The sequence below is a fragment of the Microcaecilia unicolor genome, chromosome 3 (assembly GCF_901765095.1).
Source record: "Microcaecilia unicolor chromosome 3, aMicUni1.1, whole genome shotgun sequence".
In the NCBI taxonomy this organism is placed as follows: Eukaryota; Metazoa; Chordata; class Amphibia; order Gymnophiona; family Siphonopidae; genus Microcaecilia; species Microcaecilia unicolor.
In genome coordinates, this window is record NC_044033.1 from 266,584,223 (window position 1) to 266,611,023 (window position 26,801).

Sequence of the window (26,801 nt, forward strand, 5' to 3'; positions counted from 1 at the left end):
TGGCCACGCTGCTAATTACCGCCGGGAATGCTCCCCCTTGGTTGAAAAAAAGTATGGCATAAGAAATGGCAAGAATGTAATAGAATGTACTAGAAAAACTTCAACATTGTATTAGAAATGTATTGCCATGTTGACATCGCTGTCAAACTAACCCTTAAATTAAACTGCGTCTAAATGTGCTTGTCAAGCCTCTTAAGACTTGTTAACTGTAAAGTCTCAATATCTTGAAGTATAACCTTGGCACACCAGCACACACCTGAAGTCTCTTTATTTTCTGAAGTTTCCTTTATTGAATAAACACAGATAATTTACTCACAGTCAGACGTTCAGAAGTGTTGCCCCAGGGCACAGAGACTCCGTAATTCTGAAAGCTGTATCAGTGGTTGGAGGTAGAAATCTGAAGAGAGGCAGTTTTATTGCAGATGTGAGAAAATAGTTGAACAGGTAGAAGTAGCTCAGAGCTGGGTGACTGGAGAGTGCAATATCTCATTAGGAAGATATATTTAAGGTAAAAAAAACCAAGTTCATTCCAAGGAGTTTAGCAGGACAAATGCTGTCTGAAGCAAGATGGAGCATGCCTCATGGAGAGAGAGAGAGGCCAAGAAGGGCTCACACAGGCCCAGGGAGGAGGGGGTAAATAGACAGATTCTGCCATCAGGTAGCAAGGTTGGTCCTAGAGGACAGCCCTCAATTGGAGGGAAAGGTCATACCTGCTGACCTCTGAGGACAGAGATAGTAAGAATGACCAGGAAATGATATAGCAGGTAGACAAAGGAGCCAGCTTGGCTGAGAAAGAGAGGAGGTCTAGGCAGCAGCACAAACCAATAGTAACAGTTCTTATACAGACAGGCAAGTGTGGCTGCATTGCCTGTGAACTACATTACACACAATGCATTGCTTACGTATCTTTGCAGTGAGAATAACAGTAAAAGCATTAAACACATTTTAGGGTCATATTATAAACTAGTGCAAGGCTGTCGGAGGACAGAACAGTGCTGTGTAATCAAAAAGGCGACAGTCATAATACATAATCAAATTTATTATAAATAGTTATTTATTTATTATAGCCACTGTCTTTTTTGACATGGATATGTGAGTAGGTCAGAAAGAGATGGCAGTGAGTATGGGAGGGTGGATAAGAGAGAGAGATGTAGTAGTGTTTCTCCGAGGACAAGCAGGCTGCTTGTTCTCACGACTGGGTGACGTCCGCGGCAGCCCCCACCAACCGGAAAGAAGCTTCGCGGGACGGTCGGCACGCAGGGCACGCCCACCGCGCATGCGCGGCCGTCTTCCCGCCCGTGCGCGACCGCTGCCGCCAGTTCCTTTTTTTCCGCGTCTGGAGAGAGTCGTGCCTCGCCGCTCTCTCTGTTCAGCCGCCGGATTTCGATCGCGTTTACGCCGATCGTGCTTTTTTCTTTGTTTATTTTGGTCTAGTTACCGTCCGGTTTCTTTTTTCAAAAAAAAAAAGAAACCCTGCGCGTGTGGAGCACGCGCTCCCCTTTTTCCCTCGCTTCCAGCGGGGACGCTGCGTTGCGGCCTAGTGGCCGCATGGTCGTTTTTCCTTTTCGTGGTGTGATTTCAGCCACCATTGACGACTTTGACTTCGCCGACGCGATTTTTCCGTCGATGTCCTCGAAGGTCCCGAGTGGATTTAAAAAGTGTGGTCGCTGCGGCCGGCCGATCTCGCAGACCGACACCCACGCTTGGTGCCTCCAGTGCCTCGGGCCGGAGCACAATATCAAGTCGTGTTCTCTGTGTCTCGGTCTCCGGAAACGGACTCAGGTTGCGAGGCAAGTTCTGCGGGACCGTCTTTTTGGAACTTGCGCCGGCCCCTCGACGTCGACCTCGAAGGCATCGGTATCGACGCCCGGCCCTTCGGTACCGGTATCGATGCCCGAGACATCGGCACCGATGGCAGCGACCCCAGGAGAACAGGTCCCGTCGGCCCGCCGGTCCTCCGGTGAGAGTGGGGGTGAGAGGCCGCGTGGGCAGTCGGCCCCGGTCACTCCCTCAGCTCGTGGGCCACGGGACCGAACCCTGTCTGACCCGGTACCTCGAGACCGAGGGGGATCGACCTCCTCCTCCTTCATGCCCTCCGGCGCCGGTGACGGGCATCGCAAGAAAGATAAGAAGCGTCGTCACCGGTCGCCCTCGGTGCATCCGGATATCGGAGAGGAGGCGACGCCGAAGCGTCATCGTCGAGAGGAGAGGTCTCCGTCGGTTGTGGAGGTACCGACGCATCGGGGTTCCGGCACCTCGGTGCCGTCTCCTGGCCCCCAGCAGCTTCTGGCGCCGACACCCCTACCGGCCCCACCGCCTTTCCCGGCAGCGGGCCTGGACGAGTGCCTCAGAGCCATCCTTCCGGGGATCCTGGAAGGGCTGATGCGCCAGGCTGTGCCGGCGCCGGGGGTCCTTGCGCCCTCGGCGCCGATGACTGTGGCGCCGGCGAGCTCTAGCCCGGCGTCGGGGCTGTCGACACCGCCGCCGCTTGCGGTGCCGGTCTCGACCGCCACGCAGGTGGAGTCCCCGTCGACGTCGATGGAGGGAGCTCCGTCCCCGCCGGCGCGGGAGTCCACCGCTCGACGACACCGAGACCTTGGTGCCTCGACGTCGAGCCGGGCCCGGTTCAGGACTCAGCTACATGAGCTTATGTCCGACACCGAGGATGAGGACTCGTGGGGGGAAGAGGAGGACCCTAGATATTTCTCCTCAGAGGAGTCTACGGGCCTTCCCTCGGACCCCACGCCTTCACCGGAGAGGAAACTCTCGCCTCCCGAGAGTCTCTCCTTTGCCTCCTTTGTGCGGGATATGTCTATCAGCATTCCCTTCCCCGTGGTCTCTGTGGAAGAGCCGAGGGCCGAGATGCTCGAGGTCCTCGACTATCCATCACCACCTAGAGAGTCCTCCACGGTGCCGCTGCACAATGTCCTTAAGGAGACGCTGCTTCGGAACTGGGTGCGACCATTAACTAACCCCACCATTCCCAAGAAAGCAGAGTCCCAGTACAGGATCCACTCCGACCCAGAGCTAATGCGGCCACAATTGCCCCATGACTCAGCGGTCGTGGATTCTGCTCTCAAGAGGGCACGGAGTTCGAGGGATACCGCCTCGGCGCCCTCGGGGCGGGAGTCTCGCACTCTGGACTCGTTTGGGAGGAAGGCCTACCAATCCTCCATGCTCGTGACCCGCATCCAATCATACCTGCTCTATATGAGCATTCACATGCGGACCTATGTGCAACAACTGGCGGACCTGGTCGAGAAGCTCCCGCCGGAGCAGTCCAGGCCTTATCAGGAGGTGGTCAGGCAGCTGAAGGCGTGCAGAAAGTTCCTGTCCAGGGGTATCTATGACACCTGTGACGTGGCATCTCGTGCTGCGGCCCAAGGTATAGTGATGCGCAGGCTCTCATGGCTGCGTGCCTCTGACCTGGACAACCGCACCCAGCAGAGACTGGCCGACGTCCCTTGCCGGGGGGATAACATTTTTGGTGAGAAGGTCGAGCAGATGGTGGACCAACTGCATCAGCGGGAAACCGCTCTCGACAAGCTCTCCCACCGGGCGCCTTCAGCATCCACCTCCACAGGTGGACGTTTTTCCCGGGCCCGGCAGGCTGCACCCTATTCTTTTGCGAAGCGTAGGTTCAACCAGCCGGCCCGAAGGCCTCGTCAGGCACAGGGACAGCCCCAGCGCGCTCGTTCTCGTCAACAGCGTGCGCCTAAGCAGCCCCCTGCGCCTCCACAGCAAAAGCCGGGGACGGGCTTTTGACTGGATCCACGGGAACATAGCCGCCCTACAAGTGTCCGTACCGGGCGATCTGCCGGTCGGAGGGAGGTTAAAATTTTTTCACCAAAGGTGGCCTCTCATAACCTCCGACCAGTGGGTTCTCCAAATAGTGCGGTGCGGATACGCCCTGAATTTGGCCTCCCTGCCTCCAAATTGTCCTCCGGGAGCTCAGTCTTTCAGCTCCCATCACAAGCAGGTACTTGCAGAGGAACTCTCCGCCCTTCTCAGCGCCAATGCGGTCGAGCCCGTACCACCCGGGCAGGAAGGGCAGGGATTCTATTCCAGGTACTTCCTTGTGGAAAAGAAAACAGGGGGGATGCGTCCCATCCTAGACCTGAGAGGCCTGAACAAATTCCTGGTCAAAGAAAAGTTCAGGATGCTTTCCTTGGGCACCCTTCTGCCAATGATTCAGAAAAACGATTGGCTATGTTCCCTGGATTTAAAGGACGCATATACTCACATTCCGATACTGCCAGCTCACAGACAGTATCTCAGATTCCGCCTGGGAGCACGGCACTTTCAGTATTGTGTGCTGCCCTTTGGGCTCGCCTCTGCCCCACGAGTGTTTACCAAGTGCCTCGTGGTGGTAGCGGCCTACCTACGCAAGCTGGGAGTGCACGTGTTCCCATATCTCGACGATTGGCTGGTCAAGAACACCTCGGAGGCAGGAGCCCTCCGGTCCATGCAGTGCACTATTCAGCTTCTGGAGCTGCTGGGGTTTGTGATAAATTACCCAAAGTCCCATCTCCAGCCAACCCAGTCTCTGGAATTCATAGGAGCTCTGCTGAATACCCAGACGGCTCAGGCCTACCTTCCCGAAGCGAGGGCCACCAATCTCCTGGCCCTGGCTTTGAAGACCAGAGCGTCTCAGCAGATCACAGCTCGGCAGATGTTGAGACTTCTGGGTCATATGGCCTCCACAGTTCATGTGACTCCCATGGCTCGTCTTCACATGAGATCTGCTCAATGGGCCCTAGCTTCCCAGTGGTTCCAAGCCACCGGGAATCTAGAAGATGTCATCCGCCTCTCCACCAGTTGCCGCACTTCACTGCTCTGGTGGACCATCCGGTCCAATTTGACACTGGGACGTCCATTTCAAATTCCACAGCCCACGAAAGTGTTGACGACGGATGCATCTCGCCTGGGGTGGGGAGCTCATGTCGATGGGCTTCACACCCAGGGTCTGTGGTCCCTCCAGGAAAAGGATCTGCAGATCAACCTCCTGGAGCTCCGAGCGATCTGGAACGCACTGAAGGCTTTCAGAGATCGGCTGTCCTGCCAAATTATCCAAATTCGGACAGACAATCAGGTTGCAATGTATTACGTCAACAAGCAGGGGGGCACCGGATCTCGCCCCCTGTGTCAGGAGGCCGTCGGGATGTGGCGTTGGGCGTGTCGGTTCGGCATGCTCCTCCAAGCCACGTACCTGGCAGGCGTAAACAACAGTCTGGCCGACAGACTGAGCAGAGTCATGCAACCGCACGAGTGGTCGCTCCATGCCAGAGTGGTACGCAAGATCTTCCGAGAGTGGGGCACCCCCTCGGTGGACCTTTTCGCCTCTCAGACCAACCACAAGCTGCCTCTGTTCTGTTCCAGACTTCAGGCACACGGCAGGCTAGCGTCGGACGCCTTTCTCCTCCATTGGGGGACCGGCCTCCTGTATGCTTATCCTCCCCTACCTTTGGTGGGGAAGACCTTACTGAAGCTCAAGCAAGACCGCGGCACCATGATTCTGATAGCGCCCTTTTGGCCCCGTTAGATCTGGTTCCCTCTTCTTCTGGAGTTGTCCTCCGAGGAACCGTGGAGATTGGAGTGTTTTCCGACTCTCATCTCGCAGAACGACGGAGCGTTGCTGCACCCCAACCTTCAGTCCCTGGCTCTCACGGCCTGGATGTTGAGGGCGTAGACTTCACTGCGTTGGGTCTGTCTGAGGGTGTCTCCCGGGTCTTGCTTGCCTCTAGGAAGGATTCCACTAAAAAGAGTTACTTTTTCAAGTGGAGGAGGTTTGTCGTGTGGTGTGAGAGCAAGGCCCTAGAACCTCGTTCTTGCCCTGCACAGAACCTGCTTGAATACCTTCTGCACTTATCAGAGTCTGGCCTCAAGACCAACTCAGTAAGGAATCACCTTAGTGCGATTAGTGCTTACCATTATCGTGTGGAAGGTAAAGCCATCTCTGGAGAGCCTTTAGTCGTTCGATTCATGAGAGGCTTGCTTTTGTCAAAGCCCCCTATCAAGCCTCCTACTGTGTCATGGGATCTCAACGTCGTCCTCACCCAGCTGATGAAACCTCCTTTTGAGCCACTGAATACCTGCCATCTGAAGTACTTGACCTGGAAGGTCATTTTCTTGGTGGCAGTTACTTCCGCTCGTAGGGTCAGTGAGCTTCAAGCCCTAGTAGCTCATGCTCCATATACCAAATTTCATCACAACAGAGTAGTGCTCCGCACCCACCCAAAGTTCCTGCCGAAGGTGGTGTCGGAGTTCCATCTTAACCAGTCAATTGTCTTGCCAACATTCTTCCCCAGGCCGCATACCCGCCCTGCTGAACGTCAGTTGCACACATTGGACTGCAAGAGAGCATTGGCCTTCTACTTGGAGCGGACACAGCCCAACAGACAGTCCGCCCAATTGTTTATTTCTTTCGACCCTAACAGGCTAGGGGTCGCTGTCGGGAAACGCACCATCTCCAATTGGCTAGCAGATTGCATTTCCTTCACTTACGCCCAGGCTGGGCTGACTCTTGAGGGTCATGTCACGGCTCATAGTGTCAGAGCCATGGCAGCGTCGGTGGCCCACTTGAAGTCAGCCACTATTGAAGAGATCTGCAAGGCTGCGACGTGGTCATCTGTCCACACATTCACATCTCATTACTGCCTCCAGCAGGATACCCGACGCGACAGTCGGTTCGGGCAGTCGGTGCTGCAGAATCTGTTTGGGGTGTAAATCCAACTCCACCCTCCAGGACCCGAATTTATTATGGTCAGGCTGCACTCTCAGTTAGTTGTTCTTCGTAGGTCAATTTCTGTTGTACCCTCGCCGTTGCGAGGTTCAATTGACCTGGGTTATTGTTTTGAGTGAGCCTGAGAGCTAGGGATACCCCAGTCGTGAGAACAAGCAGCCTGCTTGTCCTCGGAGAAAGTGAATGATACATACCTGTAGCAGGTGTTCTCCGAGGACAGCAGGCTGATTGTTCTCACCTACCCTCCCTCCTCCCCTTTGGAGTTGTGTGTTTCATCTTTTGCTAGTCATTCAACTGGCGGGAGCGGTCGCGCACGGGCGGGAAGACGGCCGCGCATGCGCGGTGGGCGTGCCCTGCGTGCCGACCGTCCCGCGAAGCTTCTTTCCGGTTGGTGGGGGCTGCCGCGGACGTCACCCAGTCGTGAGAACAATCAGCCTGCTGTCCTCGGAGAACACCTGCTACAGGTATGTATCATTCACTTTATTGGGTGAGAGGAAGCAGAGAGAGGAATAGGCTGGCCTTCTGTGTGTGGTGGGGGGAGGGACAGAGAGGGATATGCTGACCATAGGATATGCTTGGGGCAGAGAGGAAATCAAATGGGAGAGGAAACCATATGAATTTGGGGAGGGGGACAAGAAAGAGAGGAATGGGCTGGCTGTATATTTGTGTTTGAGGAGGGAGCAGAGAGAGGCTGTAGTGCGCACTGGACAAGAGAAGACAGAGAGATGGACAGGCTGGACCTGTGTATTGGAAGGACAGAGAGAGGGATGGTTTTCTTTTACTGCTTTATGGCTTAAATCCTGCCATGGCTCTAATACTCTTCTCCTAAATCTCTACTTGTAAAATTATGTTTTAGGCTTTTTCATACTGTACATTGTGAAGTAACAAATCTTTCATACTATACATTGTAAAGTAACATAAGAATGTAAGCATTGCCATACTGGAACAGACCGAAGGTCCATCAAGCCCAGCATCCTGTTTCCAACAATGGCCAATCCAGGTTACAAGTACTTGGCAAGATCCCAAAACAATATAATACATTTTATGCTGCTTAAGCAGCGGATTTTCCCCAAGTGCATCTTAATAATAGCTTATGGACTTTCCTTTTAGGAAGTTATCCAAACCTTTTTTTAAACCCTGCTAAGCTAACTGCTTTTACCACATTTTCTGGCAACGAATTCTATAGTTTAATTACATGTTGAGTGAAGAAATATTTTCTCCAATTTGTTTTAAATTTACTACTTTGTAGTTTCATTGTGTGCCCCCTAGTCCTAGTATTTTTGGAAAGAGTAAACAAGCAATTCGCATCTACTCGATCCGCTCCACTTATTGTTTTAAAGACCTCTATCATATCTCCCCTCAACCGTCTTTTCTCCAAGCTGAAGAGCCCCAGCCGCTTTAGCCTTTCCTCATAAGGAAGTCATTCCATCCCCTTTATCATTTTCGTCGCCCTTCTCTGTACCTTTTCTGATTCCACTATATCTTTTTTTGAAATGAGGTGACCAGAATTGCACACGGTATTTGAGATGCGGTCGCACCATGGAGCGATACAAAGGCATTATAACGTCCTCATTTTTGTTTTCCATTCCTTTCCTAAAAATACCTAACATGCTATTTGTTTTCTTAGCCGCCACTGCACACTGAGCAGAGGGTTTCAAAGTATCATTTTCTAGTACTTCACAGATATGTGGCCAGCAAATATGACGACTTTGCAAAATTTGGGGGCCCTTTTACAGAGCGGCAGTAAGCCCAATGTGAGGTTGCTGCTTACTCTCTTGGGATGGCTGTTGGCGGTAGTCCCGCCCTGAGTGCACGCCATTTTCGGGGGGAGAAAGAAAATCCCAGATATGGCTAGCGTGGTGGTAACCCGGCGATAATTGGACATCGCCACACGCTGCCCAGTTACCGCCGGGTTAGCACCGGAGCTCTTTTTGCCACCTTAGTGGGTGGCGGTAAGGGCTCCCCGCCACATGGCCATGCGGTGAGAGTTATCTCGCCGCATGACCATTTTTTGGGGGGGAGGGTTTACTAGCTGCAGGAAAAAGGGCCCTTCTATTAGATTGTAAGCTCTTTGAGCAGGGACTGTCTTTCTTCTATGTTTGTGCAGCGCTGCGTACGCCTTGTAGCGCTATAGAAATGCTAAATAGTAATAGTAGTAGTAGTAGTGGTGCACAGGAAAAGCGGCCCCTGCCGCCAGCGCAGGGCCCTTTTACCCACAATTTAGTAAAAGGACCCCTAGGTTTGGTGTACTATTAGGATCAGGTAACTTGAAAGCGTGCTCCAAAAGAAAAAAGATTGAGAAGCACTGGCTCAGAGACATCCCTGATGCTTTGATAGGGTTACCATTATGTCCTCTTTTTAGACTTCTTAAGATATGTCCTCCAGGATTTTTAATTTTCCGATCTGACGAAGAATGGCAACCTTCGAAAGCTAATCAAGAAATGTATTAAGTTATGTCCAATAAAAAAGGTATCATCTTATTTTCTTTTCCATGTTTTATTTTGTTTGATTTCTATTGATAATTTTTAGGGTAATGTCCTCTTTTTCTTTTATGTGCCTATGACCAACACACCTATCCACTTAATGAGAGACACCATCTGTGGCCTATTAGTGAATAGGGGTACTATAAAGAGGGAAGGGCATTGCTGATCTCCTCTCTGTTTCCCTGCTGGTTGAATCTATCACAGGAATTTTGTTTGAGCTTCACAACTTTAAGCATATGTCATGCAAAGATATCTCAGAAGCCAGCCAAAGTTGTTGAGGGATATGCACTCTTCTGATAAGTACGCTTGGGCTCAGACTCAGTCAAACTCAAATCCTAAAGTTTTGTAAGTAAGTCACTGTTTGATGTATTCATCTTCCTGGTTGATGGCTCAAGGAGTCCCTCAGGAATCTCCACTTTTCCCAATCTTTTTCAATTTCTATCTCAGTTCTTCAGGTGGCCTGTTGAGGACCTTGGGAGTTGTGTATTACATTTAAGCAGATAACATTCTTCTGATTTTCCTTGTAAACACTCACTGTTAGAAATGTATACCAGCATGTCAGAGTTTTTTTTGATAAAAATGTTTGTAGACTCAGAAAAATGGATTAAAGCTAAATCCACAAAAGATCAATATCTTTTAGGTAGGGATAACAAAGCCTCTCCATCTCTGAATCCATTGTTGACGGGGACCTCTACTGGACTCTGGATTGACTATGGAAACTTATGTAGGGATGCTGGTGAGAAGTATTAAGGGCTTCAAGGGTACTATGCCAGATTAAACGTTAGAGGTGGAACGTCTGAGACTGATCATCTCCTTTTTGGAGAGAAGGTTGAGGAGGTCATAAGTACATAAGTGTTGCCGTACTGGGACAAGACCGAAGATCCATCAAGCCCAGCATCCTTACAACAGTGGCCTATCCAGGTTACAAGTACCTGGCAAGATCCCAAAACAGTACATTTTATGCTGCTTATCTTAGAAATAAGCAGTGGATATTCCCCCAAGTCCATCTTAATAATGGCTTATGGACTTTTATTTTAGGAAGCTAGCCAAACCTTTTTTTTTAAACCCTTCTAAGCTAACTGCCTTTTGGAAAGAGTAAACAAGTGATTCACATTTACCTGTTCCACTCCACTCATTATTTTATAGACCACTATCATATCTCCCCTCAGCCATCTGTTCTCCAAGCTGAAGAGCCCTAGCCGCTTTAGCTTTTCCTCATAGAGAAGTTGTCCTGTCCCCTTTATCATTTTCGTTTCCCTTTTCTGTACCTTTTCTAATTCCACTATATCTTTTTTGAGATGTGGTGACCAGAATTGCACACAGTATTCGAGGTGAGGTTGCACAATGGAGTGATACTAAGGCATTATAATGTCCTCATTTTTGTTTTCCATTCCTTTCCTAATAATACCTAACATTCTATTTGCCTTCTTAGCCACCGTCGCACACTGAGCAGAGGGTTTCAACATATCAACGATGACACCTAGATCCCTGTCCTAGTCAATAACTCCTAAAGTGGAAACTTGCATCACGTAACTATAGTTCGGGTTCCTCTTTCCCACATGCATCACTTTGCACTTGCTTAAATGCCTTTTGAAAATCCAGATACAACTGACTAACCTTTATCCTCGTGTATATTCACCCCTTCAAAGAAATGTAATAGATTGGTGAGGCAAGATTTCTCTTGACTAAATTGATGTTGGCTTTGTCTCATTTATCCATGCTTATGTGTATTCTCTGTAATTTTGTTCTTTATAATATTCTGTACAGTTTTGCCTGGCACTGATGTCAGGCACACCGCTTTATAATTTCCTTGATCACTGCTTGAACCCTTTTAAAAAATTGGCGTTACAATGGCCACCCTCCAATCTTCCTTTACCATGCTTGATTTTAAAGATAAGTTCTGCAGGTTCATTTTTTAATGCTATCAGTACTCTGGACTGTATACCATCCGGTCTAGGCAGTTTGCTACTCTTCAATTTGTTAAATTGCCCCATTACATTTTCCAGGTTTTCAGATATTTGTTTCAGTTTCTTTGTCTCATCAGCATTGAATACCATTTCTGGCAGTATCTCTCCTCCATCTTCCTTGGTGAAGACCAAAGCAAAGAATTCATTTAATCTCTCCGCTATGACCTTGTCTTCCCTGAGTGCCGCTTTTATCCCTTGGTCATCTAGTTGTCCAACTGATTCTTTTGCCGGCTTCTTACTTCTAATATACCTAAAAATGTTTTTACCATGTGTTTTTTTGCCTCCAACACAATCTTCTTTTCAAGGTCTCTCTTTGCCTTCCTCATCAATGCTTTGCATTTGACTTGCCATTCCTTATGCTGTTTCCTATTATTTTCAGTTGGATCCTCCTTCTGTTTTCTGAAGGATTTTCTTTTAGCTCTTCATGGCTTCATTCATCTCATATTTTAACCATGCCGGCTGTCATTTGGCCTTCCTTCTTCCTTTTTTAATACATGGAATATACCTAGTCTGAGCTTCCAGGATGGTATTTTTTAACAGCATTCACGCATGATGTACTCTTTTTACCTTTCCAGATACTCTTAAGGTTTTTTTTGTTTGTTTGTTTATTTGGTTTTTTTTTTACCGTTCTCATTTTATCATAGTTTCCTTTTTGAAAGTTAAATTCTAACGTATTGGATTTCCTAATTTCAAAGTCCATACATTGATCCACAAGATCCTCCTTGGAGTAGCTCCAAGCTACATGAACAGTTTGATCGATCTTCCAGCCAGAAACGGGACCAAATCTTCTCGAACATTTCTCAATCTTCACCTTCCCAATTGCAAAGGTCTCAAATACAAAACCTACTACGCATCCAACTTCTCCGTTATAGGCAGCCAACTCTGGAATGCCATACCCAGACACATCTGAACAACCAAAGAACACCTACCCTCCCGCAAGCTGCTGAAAACCTACCTCTTCAAACAAGCCTAGCCAAATGACCCAACTTAATTCATGAACCTAATCCACACCACTAGCATTATGCTTACATTAAACCCTCCCCCACATCTCTTCCTCTTGTCCTACTCTATGCAATTATGTTATTTCTGTGATACTTTGTATCAGACATTGTAACTCTGTACCACACTTTGTAAACCACACTAAACCTGCATTGTAACTCTGTACTATACTTTGTAAGCCGCACTGAACCTGCTAACAGCGGGAAAGAGCGGGGTATAAATGCTACAAATAATTGTTCAATTCACTGATTCTGTACTTGGTTTACTCTAACATTGCTATTAGGGTTGCCGGTTAAATATATTTGCAGATTCAGGGTTTACAAACACTGCCGTGAAGATGATATTGGGGGTTTGAAAACGGACAGGGCCACATCTTTTTCTCTTTACGTTGGCTTCTGGAGAAGTCTCAAATTTTATTCAATTTTGGATGCACAATAGATGGAAGAAAGAGGACTTTGCTGTTGGTCACTGGACTTGATATCAAGTTTAAATTGGGAGTTTTTTTCCTGTGGACGGAGTCTTCAATATATCCGGGACAATGATTGAATTTGGGTCCTGCAGTGCCTCTATGAGTTGATAAGTGGCACGGTTATTTTGCTTGATTTTTTTTGTGCATAGATTATTTTGATTGGGGAACATTGGTAAATTCTACATTGTGGATTGGAGTTTCAATTTTGCTGTTTAATTTTGTACCCTTAGTGCCCTGTTTACTAAGCCATGCTGTAAGCGCACTAGCATTTTTAGCGCATGCTAAAAAATTATGGTGCGCTAATGCTAGAGACACCCTTATATTCCTATGGTTGTCTCTAGCATTAGCGTGCTCTAATTTTAGCGTACGCTAAAAACGCTAGCGCACCTTAGTAAACAGGGCCCTAAGGGGTTTTTTTAACAGTTGTTTTTTTCCCAATATTTTTTTTTTATAACTTTGGAGTTTTTTCTGCTGTTCCTTTTTTCGCCTATTGTAATTGAAACCTATGATAAGATTGGGTCTTGACTAAATATGGTGTTTTTACTTTATTTACATCTTTGAGTGCTTTGAGGTTTCTTTTGTTAATACATTTTTTTACAGCTTGAGTGTTATGATCCCTAATGTATGCGAACTTATTTTGTTAATGTTTGGTTGTTTGATGAGTTTACCTCTTATATATTTACTTTTGTTCTCTTAGCTTATAAAATTGGGGGGTATTTTTCAGCAGTGGCGATGAACAGCTTAATTGAAATGCTCTTGTTAAAACTATTACATATATTCAGTGCCACTACGCATGTAGTCGGTGACCTTGAATATACATATTGGCAATTTGACTGCCACTGCTGCTATCCATATAGTTCAGTGGTTCTCTACCAGTGAGACATGTCGCAGATACACCAGAAGTGAAAACCTGCTAAGTGTGTTTTACTACTTGCACAGCCTGGGAAGGAGCATGATGTCAGGGTTTGTCTAGCCCAGCGTTTTTTCAACCAGTGTGCTTCGGGGGTGCCATGGGGATCCCATGAGGATCCCCTCTACAAAGATATAATATTGCAACTTCCACCTGTGCCACACGCCCCCCCACCCGAATCGGCATCTTTCATCCGTGTCCTCCCCCCCACCCCAAGGTCTGCCAACTGTTTTTATTCCGTTCCTCCTCCCCCAATGCTCTTCCAGTCTTCTCATTCAGTTAGCAGTGTCAGTGATCAAGGCAGGCCGATCCCAGAAGCTTTCTTTGTGCAGCTCTCACCTCCTCTGACGCAATTTCCTGTCCCCGCTTAGGAGGGAGCTGCAGGAAAAAGCTTCAGGGAGCAGCCTGCCTAGATCGCTGATGCTGCTGGCACTGAAAGGGGAGGGGCAAGGTGGAATATGCTGGTTCTGGGGGGGGGGGGGTGTAGGTGGAAGATACCTGAATTTAGTGGTTGAGAGAGGAGAAAAATGTTGCCCATCAGCAGAGCAGAACAGGGTGGGCAGAGAAACAAAGATGAAAGATTGGATAGTGACAAAGAGAGTGGGAGAGAGGCTGGAGTAACGGAGGGAAGGGGGAGAGAGAGACAGAGAGATGCTGAGGGGGGGAAGGCAGAGGGAAGAGTGGGAAAGATGCCTGCCCTTGGGTGAGGGGAAATGCTGGACAGTAGAAGGTGCTAGAGAGGACAGGGTGCAGAGGAAAAGATGGTGGACATGGAGAGAGAAGAATTTTCTTTTTAACAAACTTTTATAATAAATTATGGAAAACAGGAAATCACAGAAGCGTTAGAAGCAGATGATTAGTATGACTGAAAATGCTATGGATTTGGAATAGCTGTGGGCTGTAAGAGATCCAGTAGCCTATATTACTATTACTACCATATGATGCTTCTTTGCATCATAATAAGAATATAATAAATAAAAAATTTAAGCAGAAATGTATTCTGTAGTGTAGAGTGCCATTTACACTGTTTCGATACTCCTATATATTTATTTGACCCTTGTTAAGGCTGACAGGGATTCTCAAGCCTCGCAAGCTGAAGATGTTCTCCACCGGTGACCAGAACATTCCCATATACTCTTCAGTCGGTGGCTCTGTCTATAGGCCGCTGCCACGATGGCCCAACCCCTGCACACACGCTCGGTGTTCATGCATGTGCAAAAACTGAGCATGTGCAGGGGGGGGGGGGGGGGGGAGGGCCAGCATTGTGGCGGTGGCCCATAGACCGTGCCACCAGCTGGTGACAGTATGGGAGTCAAGGACCTTTTCAGCTGGCTGAGCTTGAGGATTCCTGCCAGCTCAGGTATTAATTGACTTGGGGGTCATGAGGAGGGGGAGAAGTGTGAGAGCAGGAGAAAATTGTGTTCCTATCCATTTTGGGCTCAAGCCCATCCAAAATGGCATGTCTGGTCAATACCACTGGTCACTACAACGTCTGGGCTCAGTGGGAGGGGGTGTAAAATGAGAGGAAATATTCCTGTATAATTTCAAAAGTATCTTAATAGAGACGCCCATTCCAATTGAACTGAAAGCCCAAGAGAACAGTTGGAAACTTCAGGAACCCAGTAAAAGTGCTAGGGAAAAGAGACGACCCGATATTCAACCAGTGGCAGTCGGTGTTAAACCTTGAAATTCAATGCCAGGCCATGTCCAGGGTTTCTGAAGCCGGCTAACACCTAGCTGCTTAAGTGTGATATTTAGCACTTAATTGGCTTTGAGTTAACGCATAAAGATAGAACTGATTTTTATGCGGTCCTATTTACGCAGTTAATCTGGCCGGTTAAGTGCTGAATATCAGCACTTAACCAGCCAAGTGCTCACTCTGTCCCTGGAAAGCCCCCAGAATAAATAGCTGGTTTTCAGTTCAGTGCTAACCAGTTATTTTCAACAGCACTATTAACCAGTTAAGTGCCGCTGAAGATTAGTGGTTATCCCTGAACAGGCGATTTAACTGTCCCGGAGCTGTTTCTGGCCAGTTAAATCAGTTTGAATATTGACTCAGAGTCCCAGATAGAAAGAGAGCTGTTAGACATTCAGCTTATCCAGGAAACGATCTCTTTAGTATCATGCAGAGCTATGTGTTCAGACATCAAAATTGTGCTGCTATTGAGACTGTACCATTATGGATTTTCAGGGAAAAGATTGGGAGTTTGTCAGTGTAATAAAGTTACTGATTTTTTTTTCTGCCCTTTTCTCAATAGAACAACTCAGCTTCCAGGCCAGACCTGTCTCTGCAGCTTATTTTCTTCGATGGTGAAGAAGCCTTGCATCAGTGGTCTGCATATGACTCCCTTTATGGGTCTCGGCATTTGGCCCAAAAGATGGCAACTACCGCACACCCACCTGGTGCAACTAATACAAACCAGCTACAAGGCATTGTAAGGACAAGACATGTTTTTCTATTATTAAAAAGGGACACCAGAGAGATTTATTAATTCCATTTTAGATTTAAGGCCAGTTTAAGGAGGCCGGTTGTAATAAATCCTTTGTGCATGTGGAGCCATTACAACAGTCTATAATTAGTCTATGAAAGGCTGCTTTAAGCAAAGCACCAAGTCTATAGTCCCTGAAGAGTAAAAGACAGTGCTATGCAGATTTTTAATTCCAGGTTTGAATGAAGTTAAATAAGTAGAGATAAAGGCCAACAAACAAGGTGTAAGTAATATCTTTTTTACCGAATAACGTATGTTTATGTTTATTAAGCACTTAATATACTGCCTTTTCTGGGGAAAAGATCAACGCAACGTACAATCTTAAAATCAGTAATAATAACAGACAATTCTGAAATGAAATCCAGTATACAGTGGTGGAAATAAGTATTTGATCCCTTGCTGATTTTGTAAGTTTGCCCACTGACAAAGACATGAGCAGCCCATAATTGAAGGGTAGGTTATTGGTAACAGTGAGAGATAGCACATCACAAATTAAATCCGGAAAATCACATTGTGGAAAGTATATGAATTTATTTGCATTCTGCAGAGGGAAATAAGTATTTAATCCCTCTGGCAAACAAGACCTAATACTTGGTGGCAAAACCCTTGTTGGCAAGCACAGCGGTCAGACGTCTTCTGTAGTTGATGATGAGGTTTGCACACATGTCAGGAGGAATTTTGGTCCACTCCTCTTTGCAGATCATCTCTAAATCATTAAGAGTTCTGGGCTGTCGCTTGGCAACTCGCAGCTTCAGCTCCCTCCATAAGTTTTCAATGGGATTAAGGTCTGGTGACTGGCTAGGCCACTCCATGACCCTAATGTGCTTCTTCCTGAGCCACTCCTTTGTTGCCTTGGCTGTATGTTTTGGGTCATTGTCGTGCTGGAAGACCCAGCCACGACCCATTTTTAAGGCCCTGGCGGAGGGAAGGAGGTTGTCACTCAGAATTGTACGGTACATGGCCCCATCCATTCTCCCATTGATGCGGTGAAGTAGTCCTGTGCCCTTAGCAGAGAAACACCCCCAAAACATAACATTTCCACCTCCATGCTTGACAGTGGGGACGGTGTTCTTTGGGTCATAGGCAGCATTTCTCTTCCTCCAAACACGGCGAGTTGAGTTCATGCCAAAGAGCTCAATTTTTGTCTCATCTGACCACAGCACCTTCTCCCAATCACTCTCGGCATCATCCAGGTGTTCACTGGCAAACTTCAGACGGGCCGTCACATGTGCCTTCCGGAGCAGGGGGACCTTGCGGGCACTGCAGGATTGCAATCCGTTATGTCGTAATGTGTTACCAATGGTTTTCGTGGTGACAGTGGTCCCAGCTGCCTTGAGATCATTGACAAGTTCCCCCCTTGTAGTTGTAGGCTGATTTCTAACCTTCCTCATGATCAAGGATACCCCACGAGGTGAGATTTTGCGTGGAGCCCCAGATCTTTGTCGATTGACAGTCATTTTGTACTTCTTCCATTTTCTTACTATGGCACCAACAGTTGTCTCCTTCTCGCCCAGCGTCTTACTGATGGTTTTGTAGCCCATTCCAGCCTTGTGCAGGTGTATGATCTTGTCCCTGACATCCTTAGACAGCTCCTTGCTCTTGGCCATTTTGTAGAGGTTAGAGTCTGACTGATTCACTGAGTCTGTGGACAGGTGTCTTTCATACAGGTGACCATTGCCGACAGCTGTCTGTCATGCAGGTAACGAGTTGATTTGGAGCATCTACCTGGTCTGTAGGGGCCAGATCTCTTACTGGTTGGTGGGGGATCAAATACTTATTTCCCTCTGCAGAATGCAAATAAATTCATATACTTTCCACAATGTGATTTTCCGGATTTAATTTGTGATGTGCTATCTCTCACTGTTACCAATAACCTACCCTTCAATTATGGGCTGCTCATGTCTTTGTCAGTGGGCAAACTTACAAAATCAGCAAGGGATCAAATACTTATTTCCACCACTGTATGATAGGAAAGAGCAATTCATACATTAATCACAGAAAGTTAGAGAAACAGCACAATTAACCACAGATAACTACATTCAGCAAGACACCATGTCCCCATCATCTCGGCTGCCGAAAGCCAGATTGAAAAGGTGAGTCTTCAAAAGATGTTTAAACTTGGTGATGGACTCCTCACTGCAAATACTCACAGTGAGATCATTCCTAAGGTGCGGGGCTAAAACATAAGCAGAACTGTGTGTGTAGATCTAATTCTGGTGTGCCTAGGGCCCGGCAACACTAGTTGATGAGAATCCATAGACCTAAGACAGCGAGAAGGGATATATGGAATCGTTAATGAAGAGAGATAAGGAGGAACATTCCGAAAGTAAGCTTTATGAGTACGACATAGAATTTTGAACCGGAAACAGGAGGAAACTGGAAGCCAATGTAATGTGAAACACAGTGGGGGTGACATGATCATATCAACACGCTCTACATAGGAAATATGCTGCGGAAGTTTAAAGCATCTAAAACCGCTTAATTTGGGCCATAGACCTGTGTACACCAAATATTTACAATAATCCAGACAGGAGACTTACTGCAAAATAATAAAGCCATAGAACAATCAAACATAATTTTAATAATAATGCATTAGTTCTGATAGCACACTCCTCAGTGCTGCATGAGCTACAGATGTCAACGTCTAAATATACCTGTGTTTACAAATGTGAAAACAAACATCCTTCCACCATTCATATCGTGCAGCCTATAATTTACTTCAATAAATATGGCAACGTATTAACTCCAACTCTAGAAAAACTATATAGCATCCAAACATGCACTAGAGTCCAAAGATGTAATGTCATAAAAAAGATTTTTTTAGTGATTTTAGCAGACCTCAGTTGTGCAAGTCAAAACTAACAAAATTTTTATAGTTTCAAGAATCAAGCACAGCACTCATCATCAGTCTTTTTATATTCAATATGTTATAACCATTTCCCATATAATATCTTCTTAAACTTTAGTTCAAAACTTCATTAATAGGTTTAATTGAAAACTTAGCTTTTGTTGGCTCAGGGGCAAAACAGTCCAACAAGGCACATGTTTCTCATTAGTTGTTTCAAGGACATACCACCAGTCGGAGTTGATGAGTAATGGGGGTACGTCCTTGAAACAGTTTATGCAAAACATTTGTCATGTTGGACTGTTTCGGTGAAGACCGAAGCAAAGATTTAATTTAATCTCTGTGCTATGGCTTTGTCTTCCCTGAGTGCCCCTTTTACCCCTTGGTCATCTAGCGGTCCAACCGATTCTTTTGCCGGCTTCTTGCTTTTAATATACCTAAAAATATTCTTACTATGTGTTTTTGCCTCCAACGCAATCTTTTTTTCAAAGTCTCTCTTTGCCTTCCTTATCAGCACTTTGCATTTGACTTGACATTCCTTATGCTGTTTTTTGTTATTGTCAGTCGGTTCCTTCTTCCATTTTCTGAAGGATTTTCTTTTAGCTGTAATAGCTTCCTTCACCTCACTTTTTAACCACGCCGGCTGTCATTTGGGCTTCCTCCCTCCTTTTTTAATACATGGAATATATTTGGCCTGGGTTTCCAAGATGGTATTTTTGAACAGCATCCCTCACAGCCGCTCCTATAAGTTTCTTTTTCCACTCTTCTTCTCATTTTATCATAGTTTCCTTTTTGAAAGTTAATTGCTAACGTATTGGATATCCTGTATATACTTACTCCAAAGCTAATATCAAATCTGATCATATTATGATCACTGTTATCAAGCGGCCCCATCACCATTACCTCCCGCACCAGATCATGCGCTCCACTAAGGACTAGGTCTAGAATTTTTCCTTCTCTTGTCGGTTCCTGTACCAGCTGCTCCATAAAGCAATCCTTGATTTCGTCAAGGAATTTTACCTCCCTAGCATGCCCCGATGTTACATTTACCCAGTCAATATCGGGGTAATTGAAATCATCCATTATTATCGTGTTGCCCAGTTTGTTAGCCTCCCTAATTTCTGATAACATTGCTACATGTCTGTTCATCGTGGACAGTAGTACACTTCTATCACTATCCTTTTCCCCTTTACATATGGAATTTCTATCTATAGGGATTTCAAGATGGGTTTTGTGTCCTGCAGAATATTTAGTCTATTTGATTCAAAGCCCTACTTAACAAATAATGCTACCCTCCACCAATTTGATCCACTCTATCACTGTGATATAATTTGTACCCTGGTATGACAGTGACCCCCACTAGTTATCCTCCTTACACCAGGTCTCAGAGATGCCTATTATATCTATCTTTTCATTCAGTGCAATATGTTCTAACTCCCATCGTATTTCTTAGGCTTCTGGCATTTGAATATTGACATTTCAAATTATGTTTGTTGTTCCTATTTACAACTTGCTCAGTAGCTGACAGTGATATATAATATCTCCTCTCAGCCCTCTCTTCTCCAAATCAGAGCCCTAACCTTTTTAGCCTTTCATTATAGGGGAGCCATCATCATTTTGGTCACCTTTCTCTGTAGATTTTCTAGTTCTGCTATAATCCATTTTTGTTGTGCAGCAACCAGAATTGTACACAGTACTCATGGTAACATCATGGAGTGCTACAGATGCATTATGACATTCTCCATTTTAGTAATTCCTAATATTTTCTTTGATTTTTTTTTTTTTTACTTCAGCTACACAGAACCAAAGATTTGAATGTATTGTCCAGAATGATCCTTTTTGTGGATGGTGAATCCTAATGTGGAACTTAGCATTATGTAGCTGTAGTTTGGGTGCATCACATTCCCCTTTTCAAATTTCATCTGCCATCTGGATGCCCAGTCTCACAGTTTTGGAATTTCTCACAATCCCCTTGTGATTTTCCAATTTTCAAGAATTTTGTGTTGCCTACATGTTTGATCATTTCACTTGTTTTTCCCATTTCCAGACCATTTATGTTGAAAAGCACCAATCCCAGTAAAGATCCCTGAGGCACTCCACTGTTCCTCATCCTCCACTGAGAAAATTGACCATTGTAGTCCTGCTCTGTTTCCTATCTTTTAGCCAGTTCTCAAACTACAATAACACATTACTTCCTATCCCTTATTTTTGTTTTTAATTTTCTTAAGAGTCTCTTAAGGAAATTTCTCAAATGCTTTCTGAAAATGTATACTTATTTAATACTTCTAGTCCACTCATCCTCAGTGCTAGGCGGAGTACAAAAACATGAGATATGCATATCTAAATACCATATTAGGCTAACCCTTATCCAACATGTAACAGATTGGTAAGGCAAGACTTCCCTTGGTGAAATCCGTGAGGCTCTGCCCTATTAAACCATGTTTATCTATGTGTTCAGTAATTTTGATCTTTAGAATGGGGGTGATGGTACCCTGGAAGACACGATGCCCCTCTTGTGTTGCCCTGTTTGCTTTTCTTTTTATATTGCTCTGTTGTCATCTCTGTTTTCCTCTTTACTCTTTTTTCCCCTCTTATATTGTAAGCTGCTCAGACATTTTTTGATCGGTGGGGTATAAGCCTTTAATAAACTTGAAACAAGAATGCGTACTTTGTACTATTCCACATGTCATTGACATCAAGCTTATTGGTCTGCAGTTTCCCAGATCACATTTGGAGCCTTTTTTTCTAAATTAACTTTATATTTTGGAAAGGGGGAGGAAGGAACATTAAAGAATTGTTGATGATGAAAAATGTAGCTTGTTAATTTCTGATGCTTGGATTTGTTTTTCAAAATTGTAATTTGCTTTATTGGTTGTTATTTGTTGATTCAACAATAAAAACAGTTGAAACATAAATTAACTTTATATTGGCCATCTCCAATCTTTGTGTAACATAGATGATTTTAGTGATAGATTACAGATAATAGGTTTACAATTTTATTTTTGAATTATTTCAGAACTCCGGGCCATATATGAACCAGCCTAGGGGAGTGGCTGCTTCACAGTTTGTCAAAATTGTCCTATTACATCTTCCACATTTCAGTTATTTGTTTGTTCCTCCAACTCGTCATTGTTGCATTTTCCCTAACATCATCCTCAGGAAAGACTGAAACAAATAATTAATTTCATCTATCTGCTAAGGTGTTGTCCTTCCTGAATGTTCCTTTTACCCCTTGATCATCTAATGGTCTAATCGACTGCATCCCAGGTTTACGTGTTGGTAAATGCTAGCTGAAAAAGCCAAAAAGCTTTAATCTCTTTGAGCTTTAAAAGCTCACTCTTGGGCAGAAAACTCTTTAATTCCATCCCATGAAATTTGTAAAGCTGCAACTTGGACTTATATGCGTTCCTTTGTCTGCCATAAAGGACTGTATTTGCAGGCAAGAGATGATATGGTCTTTGGGGCCAAGGTTTTGCAGATGGGAATCGCAAGGTCCCCACCCTATATAACATTGCTGTATGTCCCAAACTTCTGGACTGGTCTGGTGGGATAAGAAGGAAGGTATTAGGTTCCATCAGCTAAATGGAAGATTTTTTTGTTGTAGTGTGTGTGTGTGAAATCAGGGGTTAGGAGGCAATGTTCTGCTGTGGATTAGGAATTGGTTATTGGATGGAAAACAAAGGGTAGGGTTAAATGGCCATTTTTCTCAATGGAGGAGAGTAAATAGTGGCGTGCCACAGGGAACTGTACGGGGACTGGTGCTATTTAACATATTTATATATGATCTGGAAACCGGGACAACAAGTGAGGTGATTAAATTTGCAGATAACACAAAACTATTCAGAGTTGTTAAAACATATGTGGACTATGAAAAATTGCAGGAAGACCTTAGAAAACTGGAAGACTGGGCATCCAAATGGCAGATGAAATTTAATGTGGACAAATGCAAAGTGAAACATACTGTGAAGAATAATCTGAATCATAGTTACCCAATGTTGGGTGCTGACTCCCAAGGTGGAACCTAAGAAAATGATCTAGGTATCATTGTAGGTATTAATCCGCAAACGAACCTTTTCTGGGGATGGGAAGGCGGTAGAACGAGAGGGCATGAAATGAGATTGAAAGGGGGCAGACTCAAGAAAAATGTCAGGGAGTATTTTTTCACGGAGAGGGTGGTGGATGCTTGGAATGCCCTCCCGCGGGAGGTGGTGAAGATGAAAACGGTAACGGAATTCAAACATGCGTGGGATAAACATAAAGGAATCCTGTTCAGAAGGAAGGGATCCTCAGGAGCTTAGCCTAGAATGGGTGGCAGAGCCGGTGGTTGGGAGGCGGGGCTAGTGCTGGGCAGACTTATATGGTCTGTGCCAGAGCCGGTGGTGGGAGGCGGGGCTGGTGGTTGGGAGGCGGGGATAGTACTTGGCGGACCTATACGGTCTGTGCTCTGAAAAAGACAGGTACAAATCAAGGTAAGGTATACACAAAAACTAGGACATATGAGTTTATCTTGTTGGGCAGACTGGATGGACCATGCAGGTCTTTTTCTGCCGTCATCTACTATGTTACAATCAAGCTCATTTTCAAAGCACTTAGCCTCCCAAAGTTCCATAGAAACCTATGGAACTTAGCCTCCCAAAGTGCTTTGAAAATATGCCTCTATATGTTACTATTGTAGGTCATATGCGAAAATCTTCTGCCCAGTGTATGACACAAAAAAACCAAACAGGTTGCTAGGAATTATTCGGAAATGGATGGTAAATAAGACCAGGAATATTATAATGCCTCTGTATCGCTCCATGTTACAACCTCACCTTGACTATTGCATTCAATTCTGGCTGCTGTATTTCATAAAAAGATATAGCCGAATTAGAAAAAGGTTCAAAGAAGAGCAGCCAAAATGGTAAAGGGGATGGAACTCCTCTTATCTGAGGAAAGGCTAAAGAGGTTAGAGCTCTTCAGCTTGGAAAGAGATGGCTGAGAAATTATGATTGAGGTCTACAAAATCCTGAGTGGTGTAGAACGGGTAACGGTGAATCGATTTTTTCCTCAACAAAGCTACATGGAAATACTTTTAAAACAAATAGGAGAAACTATTTTTTCACTCAATAAATAGTTAAGCTCTGGAATTTGTTGCCAGAGGATGTGGTAACAGCGGTTAGCATACCTGGATTTAAAAAAGGTTTTGTCCAGTTCCTGGAGGAAAAGTCCATAGTCTGTTATTGAGATGGACATGGGGAAGCCACTGCTTGCCCTAGGAATGGTAGCATGGAATGTTGCTGCTATTTGGGTTTCTACCAGGTACTTGTGACCTGGATTGGCCACTGTTGGAAGCAGGATACTGGGCTAGATGGACCATTGGTCTGACCCAATATGGCTACTTTTATGTTCTGTTCTTATGTTCTTAATCTATAACATAACTCATTAGTTTCTAAATCGCCACCTGCTGGTAGGATGGCACAAAACCAAGCATCTGGACTGTTATGGAGTAACTCAAGGAAAGAAAATTAGAAGCTAAGACCTAATGTATGTTTGGAAGAAGAGTCATTTCTATAAAGATATTTTAAAAACCTATTTAATACTCATTAACTTAAAAATTAACACACATAAATTCTATTAAAGGACATTCAAAAGTTTTAATGTACATTAAAAAAATTTGTAGTAATAAAAAAGTTTGAAACAACAAAAATGTCTGAAAATTTTTAAAAAATCTAAAAATGACCCAAAAATCAACTAAAGTTTTTCTATATATGCCGTGAATATGTTACAAGATAGCAATGGACCTCATATTGAATGAGCTGGTTTTATAATTGCTCCCTCCAAATGCAGTAACTGTATATCACTGGTGTAGCCAGACAGCCAATTTTGGGCGGGCCTAAGAACACAGTGGGTGGGCCAAAAACTTTATCTCCACCAACTAAAACAAAACCCTAATTTGGTTTCCACCCCCCTCCAGTTAAAACAAAACCCTAATTTAATTTCCACCTGGGTTTGGGTAAATCTTGGAACCCCTGGACCCCTTCAACTAAAACAAAACCCTAACTTAATTTCCACCCCCCCACCCTCCCCCGCCAAAGTAAATGAAGTACCTGTGCTGGTGGGGATCCCCAAGCCCTGCCAGCTGAAGACCTTCTTCCTGCTGAATAAACATATTTTGGGCGGCTGCCGGACAGTTATAAACTTTTGTGGTAATTTTTGTACACTGTTCTATACAATACAGATGGCCAAATTCAGTGAGGATATCCTTTTTCCTGATGAGTTCATCTTAACAGCTGTTGTAATGTGCCTTTGGAAGCCTGGTGTTATAAAGTAAGATGGACTATATTGAAATTAAATGGAAGTAAAATTAAACTCACCTTTCATTAGGGCACATGGAATCACATCTTCACAGGTCTCCTGTTCTCAATCAAACCTCCTTGGGCTCCCTCAACTCTCGTGCCCCCCCCCCCCCCCCCCCCCCCCCCCGGTTCAAAGCAACAGTTCCTTTTGCAGCGGTTCTGAGCACTGAAAGAAAAAAAAATTGTATCTTCCTCTTCCTGCCGGCGCCCACCCCTTGCTCACTTCTTTTCTTACCCGGCTGCCTGCCTGACTCGCCACATCCCTAAGGCTCCGTCCCCATTGTTTCTGAGCACTGAAAAAAAGAGCTGCCGGTAAGAGCCGCATGCTGCAACACTCACTCACAGACTCACAGTCACAGCCAGGCTCTGCCGGAATGACAACAGGAAGTGTGTCACAGGGGGAGGTTCTGGCAGATTAGAGCCTGGCTATGAGTATGTGAGTGAGTGTTGCAGTATGTGGTTCTATACAGGCAGCTCTTTTTTTTCCCCAGTGCTCAGAACTGCTGGGGAAGGAGCCTTAGGGAGGCAGCGAGTCAGGCAGGCGGTCGGGTAAGAAAAGAAGTGAGCAAGTGTGGCTACGTCTCTGCTGTATATTGGAAGAAAAAGCATGTTTATAAGGATAATTTAAAAATATACATTTCTTTTTGAGCTTGGGGGGCGGAACTAAGATGGCGGCGTAGTAGGTTGCGCTGAGAGGCAGCTCCGAGGTCTCGTTTGAAGCTTTGTATTTCCTATCTTCAAAATGCTGCATATTAAAAGAAAGGGGACGACGAGGTTAGTTCCCCCACCTACCTCGACGTCCTCGCCGCTTCACTCAGGGCTTGAGCGCTTCTTTGCGCCAATTTCCCACGCTAGTGGAGGAGCGGATCCCATTGCGGGACAGCCGAGAGAAGCGGAGACCCTGCTGGGAGAGGAAGTCTCCCTTTCACCTCCATCAACGCTGAACCGGGTGCCCGGCGTCAGCGGCGTACCTGGATGGACAGCATCAGTCTACCGGAAGTGTTTTGACTGCTGCTTCCAGTGAGGGACAGGTAGCACCGCGGAAGACGCCTGGAGCAGAGGCAGAAGTCTCTAAGATAGAGTCGGGGATTAATCTCAAAATGATTTGGAAGAAATTGAATGAAATGGATAATACCCTGCAGCAGACATCAGGAGAGGTCAGAGCCTTTAACACCAAATTTCAAGAATTAAATGTTAAAGTGGACTTAATTAACGAAGAAATTGCTGAAAAAATTCAAAGTATTCAAAAGAATGTAGACTCTTTTTAAGAATTTAAAACATTTGTAGTTAAAGATAATATTGATATTCGGAAAAGAGTTGAGCAGATTGAAAATTTCAATCGAAGATTGAACTTACGATTGTTGAACTTCCCTAGCTTCCCTGGGGTTAACCCGCACGATATGTTTAAAAGATACTTACATGAAGTGTTGAAGATACCACTTGATGCAATTCGGCCAATAAATAAGTTATTTTATATTCCTAAGCCCAAAGGTGAGGTGGGGGAAAGACAAGGTCCTCGAGATGCCAGTTTGGATTTAAAAAATATTTCAGCAATTTTAGAA

At 45.2% G+C, this 26,801-nt stretch overlaps 1 protein-coding gene across 1 annotated transcript in view; it reads left to right on the forward strand.

Annotated features, from left to right (window-relative positions):
* QPCT (glutaminyl-peptide cyclotransferase) overlaps window positions 1–26,801 on the forward strand; it is a 93,376-nt gene that overhangs the window by 50,738 nt on the left and 15,837 nt on the right. The window contains exon 4 of the mRNA XM_030198072.1: window positions 15,829–16,005. Within this exon, the coding sequence (XP_030053932.1) occupies window positions 15,829–16,005 (177 nt within the window). The remainder of the gene's footprint in view (window positions 1–15,828; window positions 16,006–26,801) is intronic.